Source organism: Cavia porcellus, unplaced genomic scaffold, assembly GCF_034190915.1.
Source record: "Cavia porcellus strain 051 isolate PalLab524CR breed Dunkin Hartley unplaced genomic scaffold, mCavPor4.1 scaffold_19, whole genome shotgun sequence".
Classification (NCBI taxonomy): domain Eukaryota; kingdom Metazoa; phylum Chordata; class Mammalia; order Rodentia; family Caviidae; genus Cavia; species Cavia porcellus.
The window spans coordinates 25,315,903-25,340,859 of NW_026947502.1; the positions used below are offsets into that span (position 1 = coordinate 25,315,903).

Genomic DNA, 24,957 nt, shown 5'->3' on the forward strand with positions numbered 1-24,957 from the left:
TTTGAATTACATTTACTTTATGTCACTTTGTCTTTCTGCTTTTACCCTAAACAGGTAATCAGATCCTGTCCCTGGGGAACCTCTCAAAAGATCAGATTTATCCAATGAAACTCAAGGGCATCTCCATCTGCTATTCAGCTCTCAAATCTGCCTTATGTGGAAATTATGTCAGCTTTGGCGTCTTCAAGTTGTATGGGGACAACCATTTTGACAATGTACTCCAGGCCTTTGTCAAAATGCTGCTGTCAGTGTCCCACAGTGACTTACTAGTAAGCAATCATGTACCTTGGAAGTCTTTGTGTGAAACGTGAAGTAACATCACCACAGGCCTGGAAGTGTTATAATGAAGCCTAGGGACTTAGAATATCACCAGAACATGTTATGTTTTAAGACAGCATGCATGATTCACCTTACCAGATTTGGACAACTGAAGTGATGTGTTTTATATAATTAAATGTGCAGGTTAAAAAACTGCAGCTACTACCTGTGATAAGTGGGTGATCTAGAAGACTCCAGATTCTGAATATGGGAGAATTATAATTAACAGTTTCAACTAATTACTCACAAATATTCATGATTCAAAAATTCTGTTTTTCCTAAAGCAGGAAATAGGTGTTACCTGTATTTTCTCCTTCCTGTCATCCTACTCTTTCAATTTTTTCTGCTATTTGGCTTCATTTTCCATTAAAATTGTGCTGTGGTGGATACTGTACCAAACTGAAAGTTGAACCTGATGTGCAGACTGCCACTTAGAAATAATCATTAAACTTGAGCTAATGACCTCTCTATTTCTTTAGGCCGTATCTTTATAATGAATAGATTAAGTGATCTTTAGATCTGTTATCTACTCTACCATGTGGTTTCTACAATGTAATAGTCTTGAAACTTTGAAGCCCATCAGAATCCTCTGGGATCCTTGTTGGAAATTCAAATTTCCTGGCTCCTTCACTGGCCTGTCTCATCAGACTTTTTAAAAACATCTCTGCCAGGTTACATATAATGAACTAATATATGCCCACTGTGGCTGCAGTAATTATTTCGGTAACCCAGCCAAGTTTAACTCCAGATTAGTTCAGACTTTCCCATTTTCTTCCACCTCAAAGTTGCAAGTATGATCTGATGGGCTTTTGTTGATGCCTGTGTGAGAATGCTGCACAACTTTCTAATGGGCTAGTGTACCCTCTTCTTCCACATTCTCCGCTAAGCTTTATACAATGGCATCTCAAGCCAAAGTTGTTTACCCTCTTTGTGATAGAATGTTTCTTGGCCTGTATGCCAGAAATTACAAAGTAAAAACTTGAGTCTAATCAGCTACATGTTACAGCCACCTCATAAAAGGGACTCTACTACAGTTGAAGTTCACCAAGAAAATTAATGTCACTCCAGGAATTTGTCTCCTACCTTTAATGTCAAGCAGCCTCCAATTCAGTAATTCTCAAGACCAAGGATATAGAAGACTCTGTTTAGCATATATATTAAAAATACACATTTTCAGGGCCTTGTTCCAGAGCTTTTCATTTAGTGAGTGTGGAATAGGGGTCAGGAAATTGCATTTTTGACAAGCAGCCCAAGTGATTCTTACAGTAGTAGTCTTATCTCACTTTAAGAAATGCTTTTCCAGCTTATCTTTCTTATAAGTTTTATGCTTCTTTAATATTGGCTTGGCTTACAAACTTTCTGGGTATCTTTTTTATATGCCTATCTTTTACCTGTAGAATATGGTAAATATTAAGCCATTTTACCAAGTAATGATTTAGTTAAATGGGTTGGTATTGTATACTGTGGTATCAAATCTTTTTCCATTGCAAATTTTTTAATTAACAAAATAAAATACAGCCAGCCATGGTGGTACCTGTCTGTAATCCCAGTACTTAGGAGGCTGAGATAGGAGGATCGCCATGAATTCAAAGCCAGTCTGGGCTACATAGTGAGTTCAGGACCATCATGAACTACATAGTGAGACCCTGTCTAAAAAACAAAGCAATGCTCACTCTTAAGCACTTTTCAGTGATAACAGTATTCCAGTTCAGAAAAATAATTCAGTCTTCTAGATGCAAAGCTTTTACTTGCATTTAGGTGTCAGCCATATAGGGTAAAATTGAAATGAGGTATTACACTGTAGCTTCAAATTAAGGTTCGTAGAGATTGAGAGATTCCTAGTAGAACCCCTTTAAATGTTGATTTGGGAATTATGTCATTTGTTTATGTATTTATTGACTTTGCATTTAAGTAAGCTTACAATTTCCAGTATTACAAATGTTCATTTCCACTGGACTGTCACATCTTTTTCTTTGCTGTGGCTTAACATTTGGTGTACTTTATTTCTGTGTTGCAGCAATATCGGAAGTTGAGCCAGTCTTACTACCCATTGCTAGAATGCCTCACCCAAGATCACATGAGCTTCATCGCCGGTTTAGAACCTCCTGTGCTCCTGTATGTCCTCACCTCTATGTCAGAGGGACTCACGAGTCTTGGTAAGGATCTTGGAGGCCTTTGTTTCCATGGGAAAAATTTGACTGATTGTATCTCTTATTGTGTGTATTTACTGAGGCTGATCTACAAAAGAGGAAGATATTATAAACTAGACTGAAAGATTATTTTATAATCATTGTTTGCAGGTAGAAAAATGCATTTTATATGTTGACACAGTTTTTTATTTTTAACTAGTGTTACTGAAATATAAATTATATACAATAAAATTCTCTATAATTTTTAGGGAACAGTTTAATGAGTCCTGACAAATGTTTACACAATTATGAACCGCCACAACCAATGTGTAGAACACTTTGACTACCCCAAAAGCTCCCATGTGGCCCCTTCAGATCAGTTCCTTCTCACTACCCTGTCTCTACTTTCTCTTTGCCTTTTCCAGAATTTCCTGTAAGACTTGAGTTTATTTGTGTTTGGTTTTTTCATTGAATATAATACCTTTGAGATTTATCTGTGTTACTTTACAAATAAGTTACTTTATTTCATTCTATTACTGATTATTACTATTGCTGATTATTACTCCATTATATGTATTACCATAGTTTGTTTATCCATTCATCAGCTGGCTGACACTGGATTTGTTTCCATTATTTCACTGTTTCAAATACGGCCACTATGAACATTCACTTGACAAAGTCTTTGCTTGACTTTGTTCTGTTGTTTTCCTTGAGTAAAAGTCCTAGAAGTAGGACTTCCAGGTTATATGCCAAGTTGTTTTATTTTTTGGTGGGTTTTTGTTTTTATGTTGTTGGTGGTGGGTTTTTTATTGTTTGTTTGGTTGATTGGTTTGGTCTTGGTATCATTTGTAACACTGGAAATTGAATCCAATCTGCAACTGAGCTACATCCCAGTCCTTCATGTTTTGAGATAGCATCTTGCTAAGTTGCTCAGACTGGACTTGAATTTGTGATCCACCTGCTTCAGTCTGCCTCATAGCTGAGACTGCAGGTAATATCACCTCACACAGTTGCTAAGTGTATTTTTAACATTTTAAGGAAAGAACATAATCCTAAATTGACTGTACCATTTTGTTCCAGCACTATAGGAGGGTTCCAGGTGCTCCTCAGCTTCACTAACACTTGGTATTAGTCTAATATTAGTAATCCATCTGGATGTAAAATGGAATGTCTTTATGGGTTGTTTTGTTTTGTTTTGTTTTTTGTCTTTTTCTTTTTTATCGATACCGGGGATCGAACTCTTGACTGCCTGCTTGCAAGGCAGGCACTTACACCACTGAGCTAAATCCCCAGCCCCAGGATGTCTTTATGTTTTAATTTGCATTTCACTAATGAACACTGATTTGATTATCTAGTCATGCTTATTTATATTCTTGACTCTTTGTGATAAGGTTTTCAAACCTTTTTTTTTTAATTTTATTTAAAGAGAAAAAGAAAAAAAACAGAAAAAGGGTACAAGTTATACAGAATTTCAGAAAAAGTAAACAATGGTTTACTAAGTTTTTTAAACTGGTTTATTTTGTTGCTTAGTTGTAAGAGCTGTTAAACATTCTGAATATAATCTCTTGTCAAATATATGTTTTACAGTTCTGTTTCAGCCTATTACATGTCCTGTATTTTTCTAACAGTATCCTCTTAAAGAACAAAAACTTCAATTAATTATTACAGTCTACATTTTGGGAGGATTCTGTGAAATCTTAGCCCAAAACCATATAGATTTCTTTCATATTTCTTTCTAAAAGTATTATAGCTTTAACTCTGATGTTTAAGTCTGTGACCCACTTAGAGCCAGGCATTGTAGCACATGCCTAGGCTATGTAGTGAGCTCAAGGTCAATGTGGACTACTGAGCAACACCTTGTCTCAAAAAACAAAAAAATAAAAATAAGTGTCTATGACCCATTTTAATTTAATGTTTATGTGTGGTATGAGGTAAAGGCTCAAATTCTTTAATGTATAGATATTCAGTTGTTCAAATACCTTTTATTGAAGAATATCCTTTACTTATCTGATTACTTTATACCAGTAGTTTATGCCCTACTTTTATAGTAGCTCTTAAAATATAATAGTATAATTCTTTAATGTAGTTTTTCTCTTTTAAAATTTATCTTGGCTACTCTGAATCCTTTGCCTTGTTGTAGAAATGTTAGAATCAACTTATCAGTGGATTTTGTTTGTGAAAAAAAAAAGATGGGCCAGGGATACAGCTCAGTGGCACAATGCCTGTCTGGCAAGCACTATGTCATGAGTTTGAACCCCAGTACAAAAAAAAAAAAAAAAAAAAAAAATATATATATATATATGAGTAGAAGAATGTTGGTCAGAATTGTGTTGAATCTCTAGCTAAATTTATGAATAGTGGACATATAAAAATATTTAGTATTTAGTTCCTGAAAATTATATCTTGTCTCTGCTCATTTAGATATTCCTTAATTTTTCTCAACACCATCTTCATAGTTTGAATTTGAGTATTACACATTTTTTTATATTTATAAATAAATATTCCATAGGTTTATGCTATTGTAAATAGTATTTTTAAATTTTCTATGTATTTATTTAATACTGTACTTGATGTTTTTGTATATTGAATTTATATTCTGCAGCCTTTCTAAACTCATTAATTTAGTAGCTCTTGGGAGATTTCTTAAAATATTCTTCAGAGATACATTTGCAAATAAAAAAATTTTACCTCATTCTTTCCAATCTGTATGCCGTTTTTGGTTTTTGGTTTTTGGTTTGTTTGTTCATTTTGACTTAAAATACTTGCTAGAACCTGGGAAACAATACTGAATAACAACGTTCAGGAGTTGAAGCAGGAGGCTATCTCAAGTTCAAGGCCAGCCTAGGCTACAAAGTAAGCTCAAGGCTAGCCTGAACTGCATAGTGAACAGAGAAGTTCAAGGCCAGCCTGAACAAAAAGTGAGTGAGCATAGGAAACATTTTTTCTTATCAGTGTTGAAGAAAAGAAAAACATTCAGGATAATGTTAGGTTTCTCACAGATGCTTTTTATCCTATTGAAGAAATTTCCTTTATTTTTATTTTTTGTCTTTCTAAGAGTGTTGTCATGAAAAAATATTGAGCTGTATCTAATGCTTTTCCTGAATCAAATGACACCATCATTTATTTTTCCTTTTCGACTTGTTAATCCATCGTATTAATATTAATGTTTATATTGAAAGATACTCAAATGTTTTTTTTTTTTTCTTGTATTTTTACCGGTACCAGGGATCGAACTCACGACCACACGCTTGCAAGGCAGGTGCTTATGCCGCTGAGCTAAATCCCCAGCCCCATGAAAGATACTCAAATGTTGAACCAGCCTTGCATTCCACACTTAGTTATGGTGTATTATCTCTCTGTATTACTGGATTCAGTTTGCTAAAATTTTAATACAGATTTTTGTATTTTTATTCATGATAGATATTGGTGTCAGCTTTTATAAAGTTTTTTGTTCTTACTACCTTACCTTATTTTAATATCAGTCTGTTGTCTTCATAAGATGACCTAAGAAATGTTTCTTCCTGTGTTTTCTAAAAAGTTGGTCTATAATCATTATTAATTTTTCCTTAAATGTTTGACAAAATACACTAGTGAAACCATCAGGCTTCATCTGAAGTTCGTATAACATTTGTGATACAAAATTATTCATAATTGTTACTCAATATTATTTATATAGGGAACTGTAGGAAAGCTTCCTCTTTCATCCTAGAATTATGTGCCATGATACTGAGCTTATCTTTTTGGGCTGTTTGTGTGGGTTTTTTTTTTTTTTTTTTTTTTTTTTTATTCTTGATCGTTTGGGCAATAGTTTATCACTTACTACAAGGAAGTATTTTCTGTTGGTTGTTTGGTTGATAAATTCAGATGTACTTTGCTTTTTTTTAGCCAACAGGTTTTTATTATGAATATTTTTTAAATTTTGGAATATTTGAAAATATTCTTGACAATATCCTGTAATTGATTCTTGCTTTATTCTGTTGCCTCATAGAATAAATTGAATTTTTTTAGACCTTTAAAATTTAGAATTTATTCAGACTTTTCTGTGATCCCAACAATGGTAAATGAAGACTTGAATAAGTACACCATTATTATGAAGAGTGTCCCTTAAGTGTCAATGAGGTTAGTTGATGATGTTCAGAGATTCTGTATTCTGGTTGGTTAGTTGGTTGGTTGGTTGCTATCTACTTGTTCTGTGAATCACCAAGAGAGAAGTACTGAAGTCTCTAACTATAATTATAGGTTTGCCCTACATTGCCTTTCATTTTTAGCAGGTTTTGTATCAAATATTTCAAAACTCTGTTATTGGGCACATAAAACTTAGAATTGTTATATTCATTGGTAAACTTACCCTTACATCATTATAAATGATCCTCTTTATCTCTGGTAATATTTTTTTCTCTGAAATTTTTGTCCGATACCTTCCCCAGCTCCTTTTATTAATGTTACCTCTGTCCTGGCCAGGGGTTTAGCTCAGCGGCATAAGCACTTGCCTGGCAAGTACAAGGTCACAAGTTTGATCCCTGGCACAAAAAAAAGGGTCCTTATATGTAAAGTTGGTTACTTATAGACAGCATTATTTTGTGTTGCTGCTGTAACAAATTACTAGAAGCTCAATGCCTTAAAACAACAGTGTCTTACTGTTTTATAGGTCACAAGTCCAACAAGTGTCACTGAGCTAAAACCAGTGTGTCAGCATTGCTGCCTTTGGTTCTAAGCTGAAGAACGAATGCATTATTTGCCTTTCTTGCTTCTAAGAACCACTTGCCTTCCTAGGTTTGTGACCTCTTCTCCATCTTGGAAGGCAGTGTTGTACCTTTGGGCATTTCTTCCACAGACATATCTTCCTCTGACTCAATTTTAGGGTCTCTTAGGTTTACATTGGCTTCACCTAGATGATCCAGAATAATCTTATTTTACATTCAACTGAGTAGCAACCTTAATCCCATCTGTAACCTTAATTCTAACACCCAGTAGGCTAACATTTAGAGTTTGCAGAAATTAAGCCATGAAAATTTTCCAAGACAGTGTTTAAAACATTTAGTGAAACTAGCAGAATGTGTGAGTTTAAATCTACAATGTTGCTATTAATTTTATCTTTATTCTATCTAGTCTTTGTACCTTTTTGTGTTTTGGGTTTTTATCTGTTTGTTTGGGCTTTTTTTCCCATGCATTCTTAGAGTTTGGATTACCTAAGTGTTTTTTATTAGTCTATCTTATATCCCTTATGGCCTTATTAGTCATGCTTCTTTATTTTTCATTGGTGTTTTAGGTGTTTAATATCTACATCTTCAAATAATATCACCATTTACTTTTGAATATTCACAACCTCTCTCCAATTCTATTTCTTCTGGAATTACAGTTACATATATATACATACACACACACATATATATATCTTGCTTTTTAGCCACAATTCACTGGTGCTCTAGAAGGATTTTGGAATTTTTTGTTGTTTTTTTGTTTCTATATTTTCAGTAGTTTCTGTAGATATGTCTCAAGTTCACTGATCTTTCTACAATAACTAGACTATTAATCATTTTTTATTTTAGGCATTATATTTTTTATTCCCTAGAAATTCCATCTTGGTCTTTTTTTTTTTTAGAAGAAGGTGGTCTCATTTTGTTGCTAAGGTGGGCCTGAATTCCTGGGCTCAAGCATTCCTTCTGCCTCAGCCTCCAGGTTATCTGGGACCAAAGCATGTACCATTATACCCAGCTTCACTTTTTTAGTTTTTTAATATCTTTCATAGTGCCTCAAATTCATATATTTAACCTTTATTATATTTATAAGATTTATAACAACTGTTTTAAAATCTTCTACCAAAGTCATCTCGGGATCTGTTTCTGTTTATTTATTTTTCTCTTTTTAATGGGTCCTACTTTTCATTTTCTGTGCCTTGTGATATTTTATTGGATACTAGACATTGTGAATTTGATATTGTTAAGTATTGGATTTTGATTTTTTTTTTGAAGACTTTGTTCTGTCTTGCAGGTAAGTAACTCTTGGATCAATTTAACACACTTGAGAGCAAATGGCAGCCTGTATTTTGGAGTATGGGAGCTCCACTCCTGAGGTGTGACCCCATGAAGACACCGCATTGCTCCATGCAATATGAGGTTACTCCAAAGACTTTTCTCAACTTTTTTTAATCTTTAAGAATCAGTTGGCCTACTGCTTTTCAACCTTGGGGAGTTTCTTCCCACATTTACACAGGTAATTGTTCAGACAAACATTTGAAAGGACTCTCTTACTGATCTCTAGAGTTGTCTCCTGTAAGCCCCTCACCTCAGAACTACATACCACAAGTTCTGGCTGCCTCAGCCTCCCTAATTCCAGTGTTTCTCTTTGACTCAGTGAGACTGTTTTGTTTGAGTTTCTCTTCTTGGCCTGCATTCTAGAAACTGCTTTGGGCAGTAAACTTCAGCAACTGTAGCTATTACCTCATTTATTTCCCTTCCCTCTGGTTTAATAGTCCTATGCTGCTTGTTGTGCAATAATTGAAAACTGTTATTTCATATATTTGTCCTGTTTTTTAGTTGTTTATGGCAGGAGGGCAAATTCTCATAGCAGTTAATCCTTCATGGGCAAAAGCAGAAGTCTTGTTTTTTATTATTACAGTTTAGCCTGACATTCTTTTATCTCACATGAAAGTAGTACTGAAGATTCTGAATTAGTTGCAGTCTGCTGTATGGTTCTCAAAGTATGGCACTAGTCAGGCTTGGAATCTACATTTTTAACAAGGCTCTTAAGGAATCTTAACAAGGTAGCAAATCATGGAGGGAATTTGAAAGTAATGTTTAAGTCCGTGCTGCTTTATTAAGAGTGTGATGATGGACACATACTACCTACCTGGTTCTGTCATAAGTGTTCTCATCTTGAGTCATTTCATTCTCAAAACTATCCTTCATACCAAAAGTGGTGTAAAGTACTCTGTGAGCATTGTTTGTCATCATTTCGTACTGATTCTAATTTTCTGAAAGATAAGAACAGTGTTTGATCACTACCTTATTCCCAGTTCCTGGTAAGGAATAAGCACTCACTAAATATTTACTGAATGAGTTAACTAGGCAATGTGTATAAATGAGTAAGCCATGACTGAAAAAGGTGAAACAATTCACCTACGATAACACAACTGACAGTTATCTGATTCAGTAGTCCTTCCATTCTTCACCTCACCTCTTGCGAGATCTACCAAATAAAGATTGCAGTTTTGACATTTGGATATGGTAGAAATGGTTTTCCTTGTGTTTGTGAGTTTTTAAATTCATACATAAATTGTCATAACACATTGGATATCTCAGGCAAGTGAACTGTTTAAGAAATAGTGTTTGGAGTTTTGAAAGTAACTTGGATTTTCTCTTTCCTAATAACGATACATTGGCAAAGAGACTTTGGAGGAGGGGCTAGAAGTAGTCTCAGTCCAACTATAGCTTCAGTGTAAAATGAAAAAAATGGATAGGAGAAATAGAAAGTTTGAATCAGTGATTGAGCAGTGACTTGCATAATATTCTAAAAACGATTTAATTAGGGGACTGGGGGTTTAGCTCAGTGGCACAAGCACCTGCCTGCCAAGTGTGAGGTTGTGAGTTCGATCCCCGGTACCAAAAAAAAAAATGTGTTTAATTACCATTCTTAGTTTCTGACTATCTTTTTAATCACCCACTGCCCCCCATACACTTATGGAGACCAATGTAACAGCTTACAAAAAGCCTCTGTTAATAAGCTTTCAACTCATTCATTCAGCAGTTAATCAATGTCTTCTTACTAGGTACCAAGTACTATTTTAGACCTTAACAGTGCTGAAACAAGACAGTCCCTGCTTACGTGAATACCTATGTTTTAGTAAGGAGAGTTAAGCAATAAATGAAGAAACACACACATGCGCATGCACACACACACACACACGCACACACACACACACCTCTTGAGAAACACCAGGTTGGGTTAAGTGCTGAACACAGAATTAAAATGGAATAATGAATGATGTGACTAAGTGTGGCTAGTTCTGAAGAAGTGACCAGGTGATACTTATGAAGATTAGTTGTAGCAAGCATTGGGATACAGTCCTAGCAAACTAAAGGACAGCAAAATAGTCTAAATAAGGACTGGGGAGTATAGCTCAGTGGTAGAGTGCTTGTGGAAGAAAGTGAGGATAAGCAAAAAGTTGAGCCAACTACAAACTACCAGATCTTTTCCCATGAAGGCTGTTATTAATAAAATGTGATAATGAAGAATATAAATAAAAATGGCTGTGTTCTTACTTAGCACACATTCTTGAATTGCATGGAATATATGACATGAATGCAATATGAGATGAGTTGTTCAGGAAATACTTAGAACTTAGAGATCTTGTATATTAGTTTTTCCCACCACAAAAATGATAGATGAGCACTATGAATTAATGTGTAGACTGTCAACCTCAGTGTGTAAGGAACTGAAATAGCCAGAGAAGTAAGTGAGAAAGGGGAAAAAGCTACTATGTCATAGTTACTGTGTTACAGTTTCTACATACTCTACCTCATTAATATTTCACAACTCATTACAAAGTAGATAGTATTTAGCACATTTTACAACAGTGCTGTTAGAGCCTACTGAAGTCAAACATCTAAACCTACACCCATCTCCAAAATTGCTGCACCTACCAAATAGGCCTTTTGGCTCAAGAATTGTTCTCAGTACCATACTATTCCAAGTCATCTTCTTTCTGCCATTTGAGCTGAAGCCAAACTTCAACTCAGCCCATTACCATTCTTCCTCTCAGTTAAGCAACTCTTTGCTACATGGTTAACTTTTCAGCGCTGCTTTCGGTGATGGGTAGTAGTAAGCAGGAGGGCTATTAATGATGCATGTGCTTCCTATGGAGACAAGTTGAGGAGAAAACGAGAACTTGATGGCTTTCAATGCCAAATGAGAAGTTGCTGGAAAACACAGGCACTTAATAGACTTAAAAATCACTTCCAGAATGTTTTTAAATTACGAATGTATTCCTTTCCAAAACATCCTAACAACGGAAGTTGGACAAAATTTGAAAATTGTGACACCTGCCCGTTGATGTCATTACGTGGATCTCCCATAGTAGCTTGAGCTGCAGATAAAGAAAAGCCAATAATGATACACAGTCTTCAGCACTATTCATTGTGTTTGTGACCAAATGCCCCTTAATCCTTATCACTTCATACTTTTAAATCTAGCTAGGAATAACATTTATTTTTACAAACCCCTCAACCATAAATCAGCTATAATGGAAGCTCTTCTTGCTTTTGTTGCAAGGATATCTACTCAATCTTTGAGTCTAAAGTGTTTGCCAGGCTTTTTCACAGCTGACTCAGTGGATTGGAACCTTTTAGTGCAACATGCATGATGTGTGGCCACCAAATCTATCTATGTGAAATCTTTAAAATTTTGGTATGACTGATTACATGCTACTCTTCACTGGTGAAGAGAGCCATTTCCATTCCCTGCTTGCTTTTGTAGATATTAAATAGTTTAATCTTTTTACTTTTGTGATTAGGATATAAAATGTAGAAATGTGAAGGTAATAGAGAAGTAACCACACTCAACAAAATCTTGTTGACTTTTATCTACTTTTGAAGACCTACACTGTCGCCAATGTTTTGGTTTTGTCAGTTTTATTCTTTACTGTTTTGTTCAATTGTATTATAACTAACGATATAGGCAATTCTATTAGAGATAGCGGGAGGCATTATGGTAACCATTGTTGATCACCTTGTATTATGTTTTTACATTATCTATTATGTCCACCCATTTGACTTGACCGATTCTATTCTGTTATGTCACATTTGGTTTTACTCTCTTCCAAAAAAGCAATAAGAACCGTGGGAGCAATGAAACCCAAAATGTGTAATAGTCATTGTACAAAAGAGAGGAAAAGAAAGTACTCTAAACTATATAACTGCATGTATATTTAAGTGTATAAGATAGAAAATGATATCACAGAGTTTTATTGGATCAATGAACAGAACTGTTTGCAGTATCATTGATGGAATGTCCACTTTACAAGCTTTAATTTTGTGACTTGAACAATTATTTCTAAGATGACAATATATAATCCATTAACTAGTGATTTCCTACTGTTCATTTTTTTTCTGTAAATCTGTATAACTTGTACCCTTTCCCTGCTTTTTTTTTCTTTTCTCCTTAAATAAAATTTAAAAAAAAAATGGTGTTTGATTCTGACATGTCAAACCCAGTTAGTGGAAAAGAAATAAAAAAGTAAATGAAGAAAAAGTTAATTAATCAACTTCCATACTTTAGGGAGAAACAAAATGCACTTTTGTTAAAAGTCAGACAGCTCCCAGTTTTCCCAAACTATTGTACACACCTGTCATCTTAGACCTTCACTCAGCCCCTCAGTCCCTCATGAGCCTGTATCCACTACCATTGTCTTGCCTGTTTTAGAAACTGCCCCAAAACTACCTTTCTGTTTTCCATGATATGAAAGTTTGAGAACTATAATGTCATACCATTGCTAGGTATTATTACTAAACATAACTTCAAGACCTTCTCCAGATAACTGTCTCAGATTAGCTACCCATTCTTTAATTACCAGACATGGGTCTGACAATCTCAGACATGAACAACATGAGTAAGAAACTGTTCTTATACAAAGTTTATAGTCCACTTCCAATCCCTGCTTCCAACCCCCCACTTCCAAATCTACTGCATTTACCATTATTGTTTCTCTTAATAATCAAGAATTCCGAGGGACTGTATCAAATACATTGTTAGCCAAGAATAAATATGCACAGTGTACTGCTCTCCTCAAAACCATGGAGTTTGGATAAATACTTAATCTCTGAATTTTGGTGTTGTGTCTCCCTCTTTCTCTTTCTCTTTTCTCTCTCCGTTTCTCTCTTTCTCTCTCCCTCTCTGTCTCCTCCATATTGAGAAAATGTTCTACCACTGAGCTGTGTACACAGACCTTAGTTTTCTCATTTTAAAAATGTAAATGATACCTAGTATACTATGCAGTTGTTAAAAGTGAATGAGATTATCATTTTAGGATACAAAGGAGATAATAAATGGTTGCTCTTTCTGTTAATAACTTACTTCAAAAACATTCAGTAACACCTCTGTCAGTTTTCAGATTAAATATAAGTATCTCAGCCCACTTTCTGATGCCCTTAGTAAGACCCTCCAGCCTACTTGGTCAGCCTTCTCTTACAACTCCTCTACGCGCTCTCCCACTCAGACCAAAAGCTCTACTCTTTGAGTATATCCTCCTTTTTGCCATAAAAACAAACTTATAACTGCCATATCTTAAGTGCTCGTTGTATTTTAGAATAAATTTAATACTTACATTTTTCTTATTACCTACTTTTAGTGATTCAGAATACAATCTATCTTTTTATTTTGTTATCATGGCTGTCCAGTGTTCTAGCTGTGGACAGAACATTTAATCTGTCTAGTTTCAGTGTCCTCACCTGAAAATGATGATAATAATAGTAACTATTACAGCCCTGTCGTAGGGATTAAAAATTATAATTTGTAGTGTACTTAACATAGTAACTAACACAGAGTAAGTTCTCAGTATGTATCAGGCATTTTTCTTCCTATATTCTTCTCATTCAATTCTGCAAGTTATTTTTAAAATATCAAAAAAGAAAAAACATTGCCAAAATACAGAAATGGCCCTTTCATAGTAATAACACAGCGAGTGAGTGAAAATGGTGGAACTTGAAACCAGACCTATCTTGCTCCAAAATCTGTACCTTTCCTTCGATTCTGTACTGTCTTATGCTAATTTTTATAGCTGAAAAATGATCTTTCTTTCTTTCTTTTTTTTTTGTACCGAGAATCAAACTCATGACCTCATGCTTGTCAGGCAGGTGCTGCTGCTGAGCTAAATCCCTGGCTCCTCTTTATCTTTATTTTTTTTTATACAAGTTCTCACTGGTCTTAAACTCACTATGAAGCCCAGGCTGGCTTTGAATTTATGATCTTCCTGCTTTAGCTTCCTGATGGTGGGATTATAGATATGTGTCACTGCACCCAGTGAAAAATGTCTTTTCCTGGGTAAATGGAATAATCTTTCCAAGCATGTCTCAGGAACTACTTATTTCACCAAACTCTCCTTGACTTCCATCTAACTATGATCTTTCCCTCAAAATTCTCACACAATGCATTACTCATTTTTATATAGCCCTGCGCTTCAGTAACTTATATACTAATTCCTGGGCTCTTTGATATCAGGGTGGGAGATTAACCTAGTTCCTGTGACCCCTGAAGTAGACTCCAGTGTACTAAGTTGATACCTAATAAACAATTACTTGGACTGAAAAGAAGTTGCCAAGGTCCCAAAAAGAGAATTCTGTTCAGTTTACTTAAGGAATCATTTTCTTACTACTGTATCTGTTTGCCAAGCCCTACATAGACACTGGGGTTTACAGAGAGAAATAAGACATCTCCCAACTCTAAAGGAGCTTCTAGAGTGTTGGAAACCAGATAGTAATTCTTTTTTAATCTAGACATCATATTCAAATGAAGCAAACACTTCAATAATGCAAATGAATTCTTATTGTTTGTACAGATACAGTTGTCTCCTCCAGCTGCTGTACCAGTTTAGACTACATCGTCACCTACCTCTTCAAGCACATAGCAAAAGAGGGCAAGAAGCCACTTCGATGCAGAGAGGCTACCCAGGCTGGTCAGAGACTATTACACTTTATGCAGCAAAACCCAGATGTCCTGCAGCAGGTAACCCAGCTTTAGAAACAGAATGCCCAGAAGCCAACCTGGTCTCTGAACGTCTCTACAACTCTCTTGCTAAGACTCTTTAATAGTTATTTTCTAGGTGTATTACCCCTAAAGTGGGATAACACAGTGGCTTCAGCTTTACCCACCCTCGGGAAATCCCAGTGCCCTCTGTCTCTCCTGAGTGAGGTTAAGATTTAAAAACAGGCTAGGGATATAACTCAGCAGCACAAGTGCCTGCCAGGCCAAGTGCAAGGTCATGAGTTTGATCCCTGGTACCTATTTATTTATTTATTTATTTATTTATTTATTTTTAAAACCAAGATAGTTCTTCCATAAGCCTGAGGAAAAATAGGGCAAAACTGGAACTAAAAAGAAGTCAATCTCTAATTTATTTCCTGCAATCTCTTGATAATGGCATCATATGTTTGCCTTGTGAGTACTCAAATGTACTGGGAAACTGCCATTTCCTGAGCTCCTAGATTTGACCAGAAATTTGCTAGCAACTGTCCATCGTAGTATAGTTAGCATCATTCACAGTGTAAGGTGAGAAATCACAGTTCAAACAAATTAGCTAATATTCCCAAGAATATTTGAATAACTAGTAAGTAATAAAGCCACAAAGTCTTTATTTTCAAGTGTGAGTTAGGTCCACATTTAATATTTTTTTTAAAATTGCAGCAGTATGCATAAAAGTGAGTAGACTTGCTAAGACTGTTTCTCGAAGCCAAAAATGCCATTAATGGATTTACCATCACTGGTATTTCTACTTCCACTAAATCCATAAAATGGTCTGTTTGTACAGTTTTCAGTTGTTTTTCTTTGCTTTCCTGTGTGTGTGTGTGTGTGTGTGTGTGTGTGTGTGTGTGTAAATGTGTAGGATTGAACCCAGAACCTTCACTCTGAGCTATCTACCCGCCCGCTTTTTTAATTTTTGCTAAGTTGCATAGGTTTGGCCCTGAACTTGTCATCTTTTACCTCAGCCTCCCAAACCACTGAGATTACAGGAATGCACTACCATAGCTAGATTTAGTTTTCTTTTGTCAAAATATATCTATAATAGTCTGTATTTGCAAGTATATCGAGTTTCTTGCTATCATTGTTCTTGGTGAGCAAGTAATAAGAGCCATAAATGAGATTTCCTTCCCAGATATTTAAACTAAATTATGTAAATTTTACTTGTGACGACATTTCATATAACCAATTATTTTTCAGGGAAGGATGAAGGGGAAATAATATTTTGAATAATTAGCAAAAGTCTTATCAACTTTTAAACATTTGATGTGATGCCAGATCTATTTCAACAGGTTGGCAATATAAAGGGAAGAGGAAGATAACTCACATTTATTAAAGATCTATTACAGGCAAGGTACAGGAACAATTAAGACTTGTAATACACTTTCCTTAATATGTTTTCTATCATGTGAGACACAGACAAATAACTAACCACTTCTTTGATAATTTTATTAACATACTGATAACAAAATGACATAAGAAGGGAGTACTGTCAGAGGACTCTTCTTATTCAGACCTCACGGTAACCACAAAATGTAGCTATCATCATCCTCATTTTACAAATGATAAAACTGAAGTTCACTGAGATTAACTGAAAGTGATAAGAGGTGGAATTTGAAATAACATCTGTTTGCCCAGAGCCCTTACTGCTCACACCATTGCTTCCAAAAGTACCTTAGATTCACATGGAAAGCATGTGAATCAAAATATACCTCTGCTCCCTGCCACCTCCCGCCCCATCCAAGTGCAGTAGTCACTGGTAGACTGAGGGTATGTGTGATCTTCATTTTTTTTACATGGAAAAAGTTGGCAACCACTGACTTCAAGAATGTAGTCACTAAAGAAAATAAATACCCCATGGGTTGACCAGAACTCAGATCCACTCCCACCCCACCATGACAAAGTACAAGTCTACCCCCAAGTCATTCCTGCCAGTATTCACCCATAATCACACTATCATGCCATAAACTCTGGCAGAAACTTTTAAGTTGGTAGAAAATTTTAGCAAAAAATCAATAGGCTATGAGCAAGTAATGTGGTTGTACAAGAGACCATCAAGTGTGTCTTTACTCACAATTACCATGCAGTTGTTGGTTTAAGTAATTTCTCTGTGTTAATAATACTTAGTAATCCATAGCATATGACTAAGTAGTGATATATCTTTATTAACAGTAGAATACATTCTATTTATTTGGAATGTAGGCTTTCAGATAGCATTTTAAATATTAATGACTGGTCTCTGGTAGTCAGCATAAATATGATTTGCATTAGCACTAGGTTATATCATCTTGAGTGCCTCTGATGTCAACTGTTGGGTATAGTAATATCTGACATCATCTCCTTAGGTCACTGACAACTTTGACCTCTATTCTTATGCACAGTTTCTGTCGTCTCAAAAGCTCTTTTGAATTGATTTGAAATTTTGACTCTTCCCTTTATGAGGCAGTAAAATTGATAATTATTCAGATGGGAACTGAGCACTGAGTGAAAAATCAATTCCACCAGCTCTCTGCTGCGTATAAAATTACTTCTGAGTCGGCTGGACTAAACGGATGGCCAGAGTAAAAGCAGCAGGCAGGAGTAGTGGGAAGAATTAGCTGGACAGAGCTAATAGCCTGAAGGGATGGACTCAGAAAAGAGGGAGTGGGCCAGTTGGGGGTTATTATGAGCTGGGATGGGTCCCATTGATCATCTGTTTACATCAGCTTCCCAGGATCTTATAAATCAACCCTGAAGAGCAGTAGGACCCAAGATTCAGCCTCTTACCAGAGGGACTTTGTATTAGATTATTCTCATTTTCACACTCAGATGAAAAGTGAGCCATTGATTATTCATTGGTTGCCCATTAAATGGTGTTTTTATAGATGATTTGACTATCACAGAAGGTAATGAACAAGGTTCCTGCTTTATAACTTGAGGTTTCAGTTTTCATGGCATCTGTGTCAGTTAAGTAATGCCTAACCCTATTAAAAGGAATGGGTTACAAATTGCTTAACAGTGCTGAAAAACTAGACCCTAATGACTAATTGTGCTTGGAGTTTAGAGAGGGCTTGTCAGCTCTTTAAACTGATGCAATGATACTGCAATTATTTACTAGTTTGAACTGTTTTCCCCCTAACCTGAACCTATTTTGCTGGAAGCATTATTGCATAAAGAGTATCACTTCAAAACTACAAAAGTTATCTCCTCAAGCTTCGATACTAAATGAAGCATGAACAAGTATAAAGGGTATTCCAGCATACTTACAGGCCTTTCCATACAGTAGCCTGGGAAAAATACTTCAAGTACCTCTCACCTGAAAATGTGTTTATTAGGACCCTCTATATGACTTTAGATCTTCAGTGTCTTAGAAATATTCTTCAGATAGACAATCTTCTATATTTTACAAACAAATCTTAACATGGCAAACATTAAAATATAGTATAATCAAAAATCATTGTAATTAAGTGGGCCTGCCTCACCAGGAGTGCTTTGATTTTACAGCTGAGAAAAATTTAGTTTACATAAATTTAGGGATAGAGATTTCTTAAGCATTTTTATGTCATTAGGAGAATGTACTATAAATTTAAGAACAGGCCAACAGTAGCAATGATCAGATTATTAATAATCAGCAACAAGAAATGGATTAGATACTGATCTGCTACAATAATTTGGAAGATAACATTTGTATATAAAGTATTTTCAGTTTCATCGCTGATCATGTTAAGTATTTTCATCTGTCACCAATAGATCAGCATTCATTTAGCTACAATCACAGAATAAAAGATTTTCATAAATCATGGGGCTGGGGATTTAGCTCAGCAGCAAAAGTGCCTGCCTTGCAAGCAGGCAGTCGTGAGTTCGATCCCTGGTATCGATAAAAATGAAAAAGACAAAAAAAAAAAAAAAAGATTTTCATAAATCAGATAAATGAAGGTACATGTTTTATGGAATTAGAGGGGGCATTTCAGAGAATTGACTTAATTCTTTTTTGAAATGGTAAGGATACTGATGCTGAATACTTCTCTACATTAGAATTCAAATTACAGCTAGTTTTTTTAAAACAAGAATAGCACCTTCCACAAAGAAAAATAAGAACTATGTGATTGTCATTATTACTGATTGAATTGCATAGTTAACTGTTTAACAAACTTTTTAGCAATTGTAGTCTCTAACATGTAAATACTTTGCATGAAGGACTTAGAGTAGTTAAATTTCAGTTTGTGTTACTTTCATCTAACCATTATTTGGCCTCCATCAGCTGTACTGAAAATCCAAAGTTCTAACTGATTCTCTCTCTCTTCTCTCTTCACTTTCTCTCTCTCTCTCTCTCTCTCTCCCCCCCTTTTATTTCACTTTTTTTTGTTGTTGTTTTTTGTTTGTGCCAACATGCCGTTTAACTGCAAATTGTGAAGAGCTGTCAGGAACTATAAGAATCATACTTCAGTAGGGACATAAACTGAAAGAACATTCACCCTTTTCCTCAATCAGTCAGTCAATCAATGAAAATTGCTTTTGTATAGTGCTCCCCATGACATGCATCCCTAAGTGAATTACAGCAAAAGGGAAATCATCTGCTCTTTTTTCATTTCTGTGTTTATACTGAAATGATATTGCTCAACATTTTGACATACTATATAAGACATCTTTCACACTTAAGATTCTGTTCCATAATACTAAGTTGGAAAAAGCGCAGTCATGTATAGAACTGATGTTGAGACCTTAGCAACCTTAGCAAGGTTCTTACAAAGGTTCTTGCCTAAGCATAGCAAGAGTCTCATAGTAAAAACATGAAATATGGTTACATCTCTTATCTTCTTTAAAAACTAATTAACCAGATTTTTTAATGTTAACAAAAACTGTTTCTAATGACCCTTAAGTAGAAAGTGTGCCTTCCATGTAACCAGTTGTTTTAGTATATGTGCTGCCGAAACGAGCACCATGTAACCAGTTGTTGTGTTCTGATTAATTTGCAAATTTAAGAGCATTCACAATTTGACTTTTAAAGAAAGTCAGGAATATTTCTGTCATTAGGTGCTTACAATACAGAATAGAACTCATATTTCATGACAAAATCATTTTTTACATATACTGTTCTAATCTTGATCTTCATAGCAGTATGTGCATATTCTGTGTATTTATTTCTAGGAGAAATAATATTGGCAAAATATACTTACTAAGTGCAGGCTTTTTACATGTGCATGTGCATTTTCTGACTTAATCATCACAGAATTTCTGTGAGGATGTATAATCATCACCATTTTGCAGATAAAGAAACTGAGGCAGAAAAAGATTAAATAATCCTAATACTTAGCTACAGAGCTCCTTGCTCCTTAGTTTGTTTGGTGGCTTCTAATCTGATCTGAAGGAGTGTGTATGTTTTGAGCACTTACAACGAGGCAAGTTGAGCATTCAGTAAGTCCCTCTGGGGCCATCCTTAAGGTAAAACAATTTAGAGTGGTCATTCTATACTCCGACTCTGTAGTGCAGCCAGAACAAAGCAGATGGGCAGTGACCCAAAGAGGCGGCGGGCAAAGGAGAAGAAAGTTGCTTAGCCAGCTGCTGCTCCCACCAACGTTAAGGCAGAGCCGATCAAACTTCTGCTTTCATTCTACACCCATATCCATTCATTAATTCTAGAGCCAGACTTGAGGGTATAAAATTTAGTAGGATGTGTGTCCTTAAAGAGAGTAGCATCTAGTAATATAATTGCTGTAGGATATGCTTTTGTAACTTATCTTTAATGCCCTTGAAGCAGCTATTGAGATTTACTTTACTTTGCCTGATTTCTTGTTGTAAACTGCTTTACCTTCCTAAAGGAAATTTCTACATATGAGTACTGTCAGTTCTGTTTGTGGTTATCGCTAAAGTCAAAATATGACGTCTCTAGATTCATTTGAGCCTCCTTGTTCCTCCTTGAGTCATTACCACGTATCACAAACAGATGCCTACAGATCCAAGCAGAAAACTTGAATGAGGTTGACTGGAAGGAAACCTATAGTTGAATACACATCCCTGTCTAAAGGGGGCAGCCTCAACACAGTTCCTGCTAATTGTTGCTTTGCAAAAAGCCCTACTCTTGCCAAATATATTGAAATTTCTGATCTCAGGAGAAGCCAAAAATTCCAATTTTTAAATGTTGGCCTCTGATTGAAAATTTTAAAAAACATAAAAACAGTTATGAGGCTATCACTGTATGGATGCCTGACAATTCTGTATCTTTGTATAATACAATCTCAAAGCATTTCAAAACTAAGACCTCCCAGTGCATGGTCTCATATCTTTCTCAAGTATTGTGTGTAGTACTGTCAAAGTCCTATCAGTTCCACCTCACTTTTAGGTAAGTTTCGAAGCATACTTTTTTTGGTTTATTGTTTTAAAAAGATATAGTTATTTTGGTTTTACTGAATATCTAAACTTAATTTATTTTGCTTTTACCTTTAATGTGTTTCAGATCCTCCTCAAATTTAAAGAGGGCATATGATCGCATTTGGGTTACATCTTTGCATAGGGAAGGGATATAATGAAACAGTTAAAACCTTTTAAACTTCATGTTATTTTTAAAATAACCAGAGTCATTCAAAGCAAAAATGAAATTCAGTTTGATTGTGTGTGTGCAATCTAATTCCTAAGAATAAAAGAAGAATATCTAAGACCAGGGCTTAGTTACAAAAATAGGTAATAGCCAAACAGTTAAATTCCAAAAGGAAATACACCTCTTCCTCCTTAGAATGGAAAATTTTTACTACTACCTCCAAAGACCAGTTTTAAAAGTTCATGTTTTTAATTTTAAAAATAGAACTAGTTTTTTATTAAAATGGCATTTTATCTATGATACTATAAAATTATTTGTTCATCTTTAGAAAGATGATTCTAGTCATTATTAACCATATCTTTACCATTTTTGGCTTAATTTATCTTATGGAAATATTTGCAGAAATATTTCAACTGTAACAAAAAATGTTATTCTTAAAAATCCACTTAAAATAGAAACTTGTTCTTGATTTATAAATCATCAAATTAATATTGTAATCATAATAATATGCCTATTGAGTGCTTTTTATCCCTTAAAAAAATCTATATCTTGTTATTTGTCCTAACCTCCAGCAGAGCCTAACACCTTGCTATGATTGATAAATATCTGCAAAGCAAACCCTTAAGAAACTAATTTTCAGAAATACAGTTTGCAGGCAGTGATTGTGTCAAATACAACATGTTCATAAACTACTAATGTAAAATAAATCAAATAGTAATATTACAATTGTGTTATACTATACCATAGAATAACCCTGTTGAAATTCCATTCTATTCTAAACATGAATGAAGAAATTAATAGTAGTTTACTATTATTCCAGCTAACGGAACAGAAGATCCTCCCTCCAATCCCACTTAGACATGTGTTTTTCTACCTCTAAGCACAGCTTAAGGATGTAATCCATTGATAGTATAACTTGCCTTATTAATTGAAAGAAATGGAATCCACCAGATGTAGCCCAAACCAGCAGAGAGTTGGGTGGCTAAGCAACAGCGAAGACACCATATTGAGTGAGCCAGAATCCAGTCTCCAAGTCATTTATTTCAGCCATTGACAATACATTTAAACTCCTGTGCCTCAGCAGTGATTGATGGTTTAATATCATATATAATTTTTTTAATGAAGGAAAACCATTTAAATATGTTACCATTTGCACTGGTATTCTCCTATGTACATAACTGCATTTAATCATTACGGGGATTGTTTTTATACTTGTGTAATTTGTATTCAAGAAATAACTGTCAAAGCCATATCATGCTGTTGCTAGAAATGATACAGTGTGCATCATACTTGAGTAGATTCATTCTTCCCTGCACATAATTAAGAGTATTGGAGCTTTCACTGCCACCACATAGGAATTCCATGTTTACATTTCTAAGAATGAAAAATTAGCCATAATGTGCTTTTTTCAGATTCCCATTTTCTGGGGCTATGATAGTTAAGTACCTTAGTTTCTGTACCAGTGTATGATTTGAAGAGTTTGATTTTAAGACTTTTAATATTAAAATGCATAATAAAATTTTATTATCTAATTACAGGAGGGTTTAGCCTCTTATTAAAATTGCTAAATCAGGCTTGGATTAGCATTATAAAGGCACAGTTTGACACAGAATACTCAAAAGTCAAGTTGGAGGGAAGGGAAGGTTTTCTGTTGTTTTGGGTTTTTTTTTTTTTTCCCTGCTACCCAGGCCCCTCACACAACATAACAAGGATGAAATGCATGTATGGAAACAAGGAACAATTTGGGACTCTGGAGAAGGAGTGGAGGTGTCAGCCTAGGACGGTACCCTTAGGCAAGGCAGCTGGTGTGTGTAGCCTTTTGTTTATCTGCTACTGGTTTATGTAGCCTTTAGGCCGGCACCAGAAACAATCACTCCTACAGGGTCAGCTGCTGGTCAGAAGCAAAGTAAGAAAAGATTCTGCGACTAAACGCAGCAGCCATAATTTCTGTACAGCTGGCACCTGCTACTGGTGCACAGCATGAAGGTGAAAGGTCAAAGAGGCAGTTGTTCAAAACTCAAGAATGGCTTAAAGGGACTTGTAGATTAATCTGCTTTATTAACTTCTGTATATTAGATAACTATTGCTGTGAATGACAGTACATCTTTTTGAATAAGTCGCATCTCTTTCTCTTTTAAATTAGCTTTTGAGTAATGAATATTAAATAGAAAGCATTTCAGGAGTAATTAAATGAAAACAGAATGATGTCATTTTACAATTATATTTGTATGTTTATAGAATAGAAGAATTATAATGTTTTCCACGAAGCTTTTTTAAAAAGCCAGCTCTGAAAGAAGAATTTGGAATAAATAAGTTACACATCCATTAAACTTTGTCTTTAAAACAAAAACAATGTAGTTTGTAACTTAGCATGAAGACATTGGGTGCCAGTGGCTTTATTTGGCATTCCCAGAGGCTCCAAATGTTTTCTTTTGAATTAAAGTGACTACAATCTATCATTCTTCCTTTATCTAGTGTTTAGCAGTCAAGTTTTGCCATTAGTCTGTAGCAAACATTGTCAGAATAGCAAAGGAGTTGTAAAAAGTGAAAAACAGCTATACTTTCCCCTCAGACTTTTGTAAAGCAGATAAAGTACATTTCATAAAGGAAAAAGGCACAGCTTTACACAGATTTGGCCTGATAATATTTAAGCATGCTTTATAACAAAACTATGACCCAGTATGGCAAATAGCAAGCAAGATCTTCATTAATGTAGTTGACATAATTGGCTACCATTTTAAATTAAGAATAAAAAATTCAGTAAGCATATTCTTTTTTTAACACATCTGCAAAACAATTTCTTAAAAATTTTCCATAGATTAAAACTAACACTAACTCGGAGAAGGTTTTTAACAGTCTGTTCAAAGTGATGATTTTTATCTGTTCACTGTTAGTGGTTTTTGGGTTTTGGTACTTGTTTAAAAGAATTCTAACAAAGAAAAACATACTTTAGAGACTATTATACTTTAGAGACTATTTGCATGTTTATACTAATATAGTATACATAGTGGTATTTATCCATATTTCACAAACAGACGTTATTTGAGATTTCCTTTGCACTCCCAAGTTCTGATGCCAGTATAGTGTTTTTATGCTGAGTAATATTTCCGTGACATACTAAGGTGGTATCTATCTCTCCCTGCATCATACCCAAGCTGGGCCCAAGACTCACTAGAAGCATCTTAAATTTGGATATCCACGAGGCTGGCAACAAACTTTAACCAGAAAAGGTTAACTTGGGGGTGATTACTTATCTTACCACTCCAA

The 24,957-nt window shown here is 35.0% G+C and overlaps 1 protein-coding gene across 9 annotated transcripts in view; it reads left to right on the forward strand.

The window, feature by feature from the left end:
• Ranbp17 (RAN binding protein 17) overlaps window positions 1–24,957 on the forward strand; it is a 353,366-nt gene that overhangs the window by 309,536 nt on the left and 18,873 nt on the right. For 6 of the 9 annotated variants that reach the window (XM_063230765.1, XM_063230770.1, XM_063230768.1 and 3 more), the window contains 3 exons: window positions 55–269; window positions 2,336–2,474; window positions 14,998–15,164. In XM_063230765.1, coding sequence (XP_063086835.1) covers window positions 55–269; window positions 2,336–2,474; window positions 14,998–15,164 — 521 coding nt within the window. Of the gene's footprint in view, window positions 1–54; window positions 270–2,335; window positions 2,475–8,438; window positions 8,661–14,997; window positions 15,165–24,957 lie in introns of those variants that run through there. The other 3 variants (XR_010041092.1, XR_010041091.1, XR_010041093.1) reach the window with 2 other exon arrangements.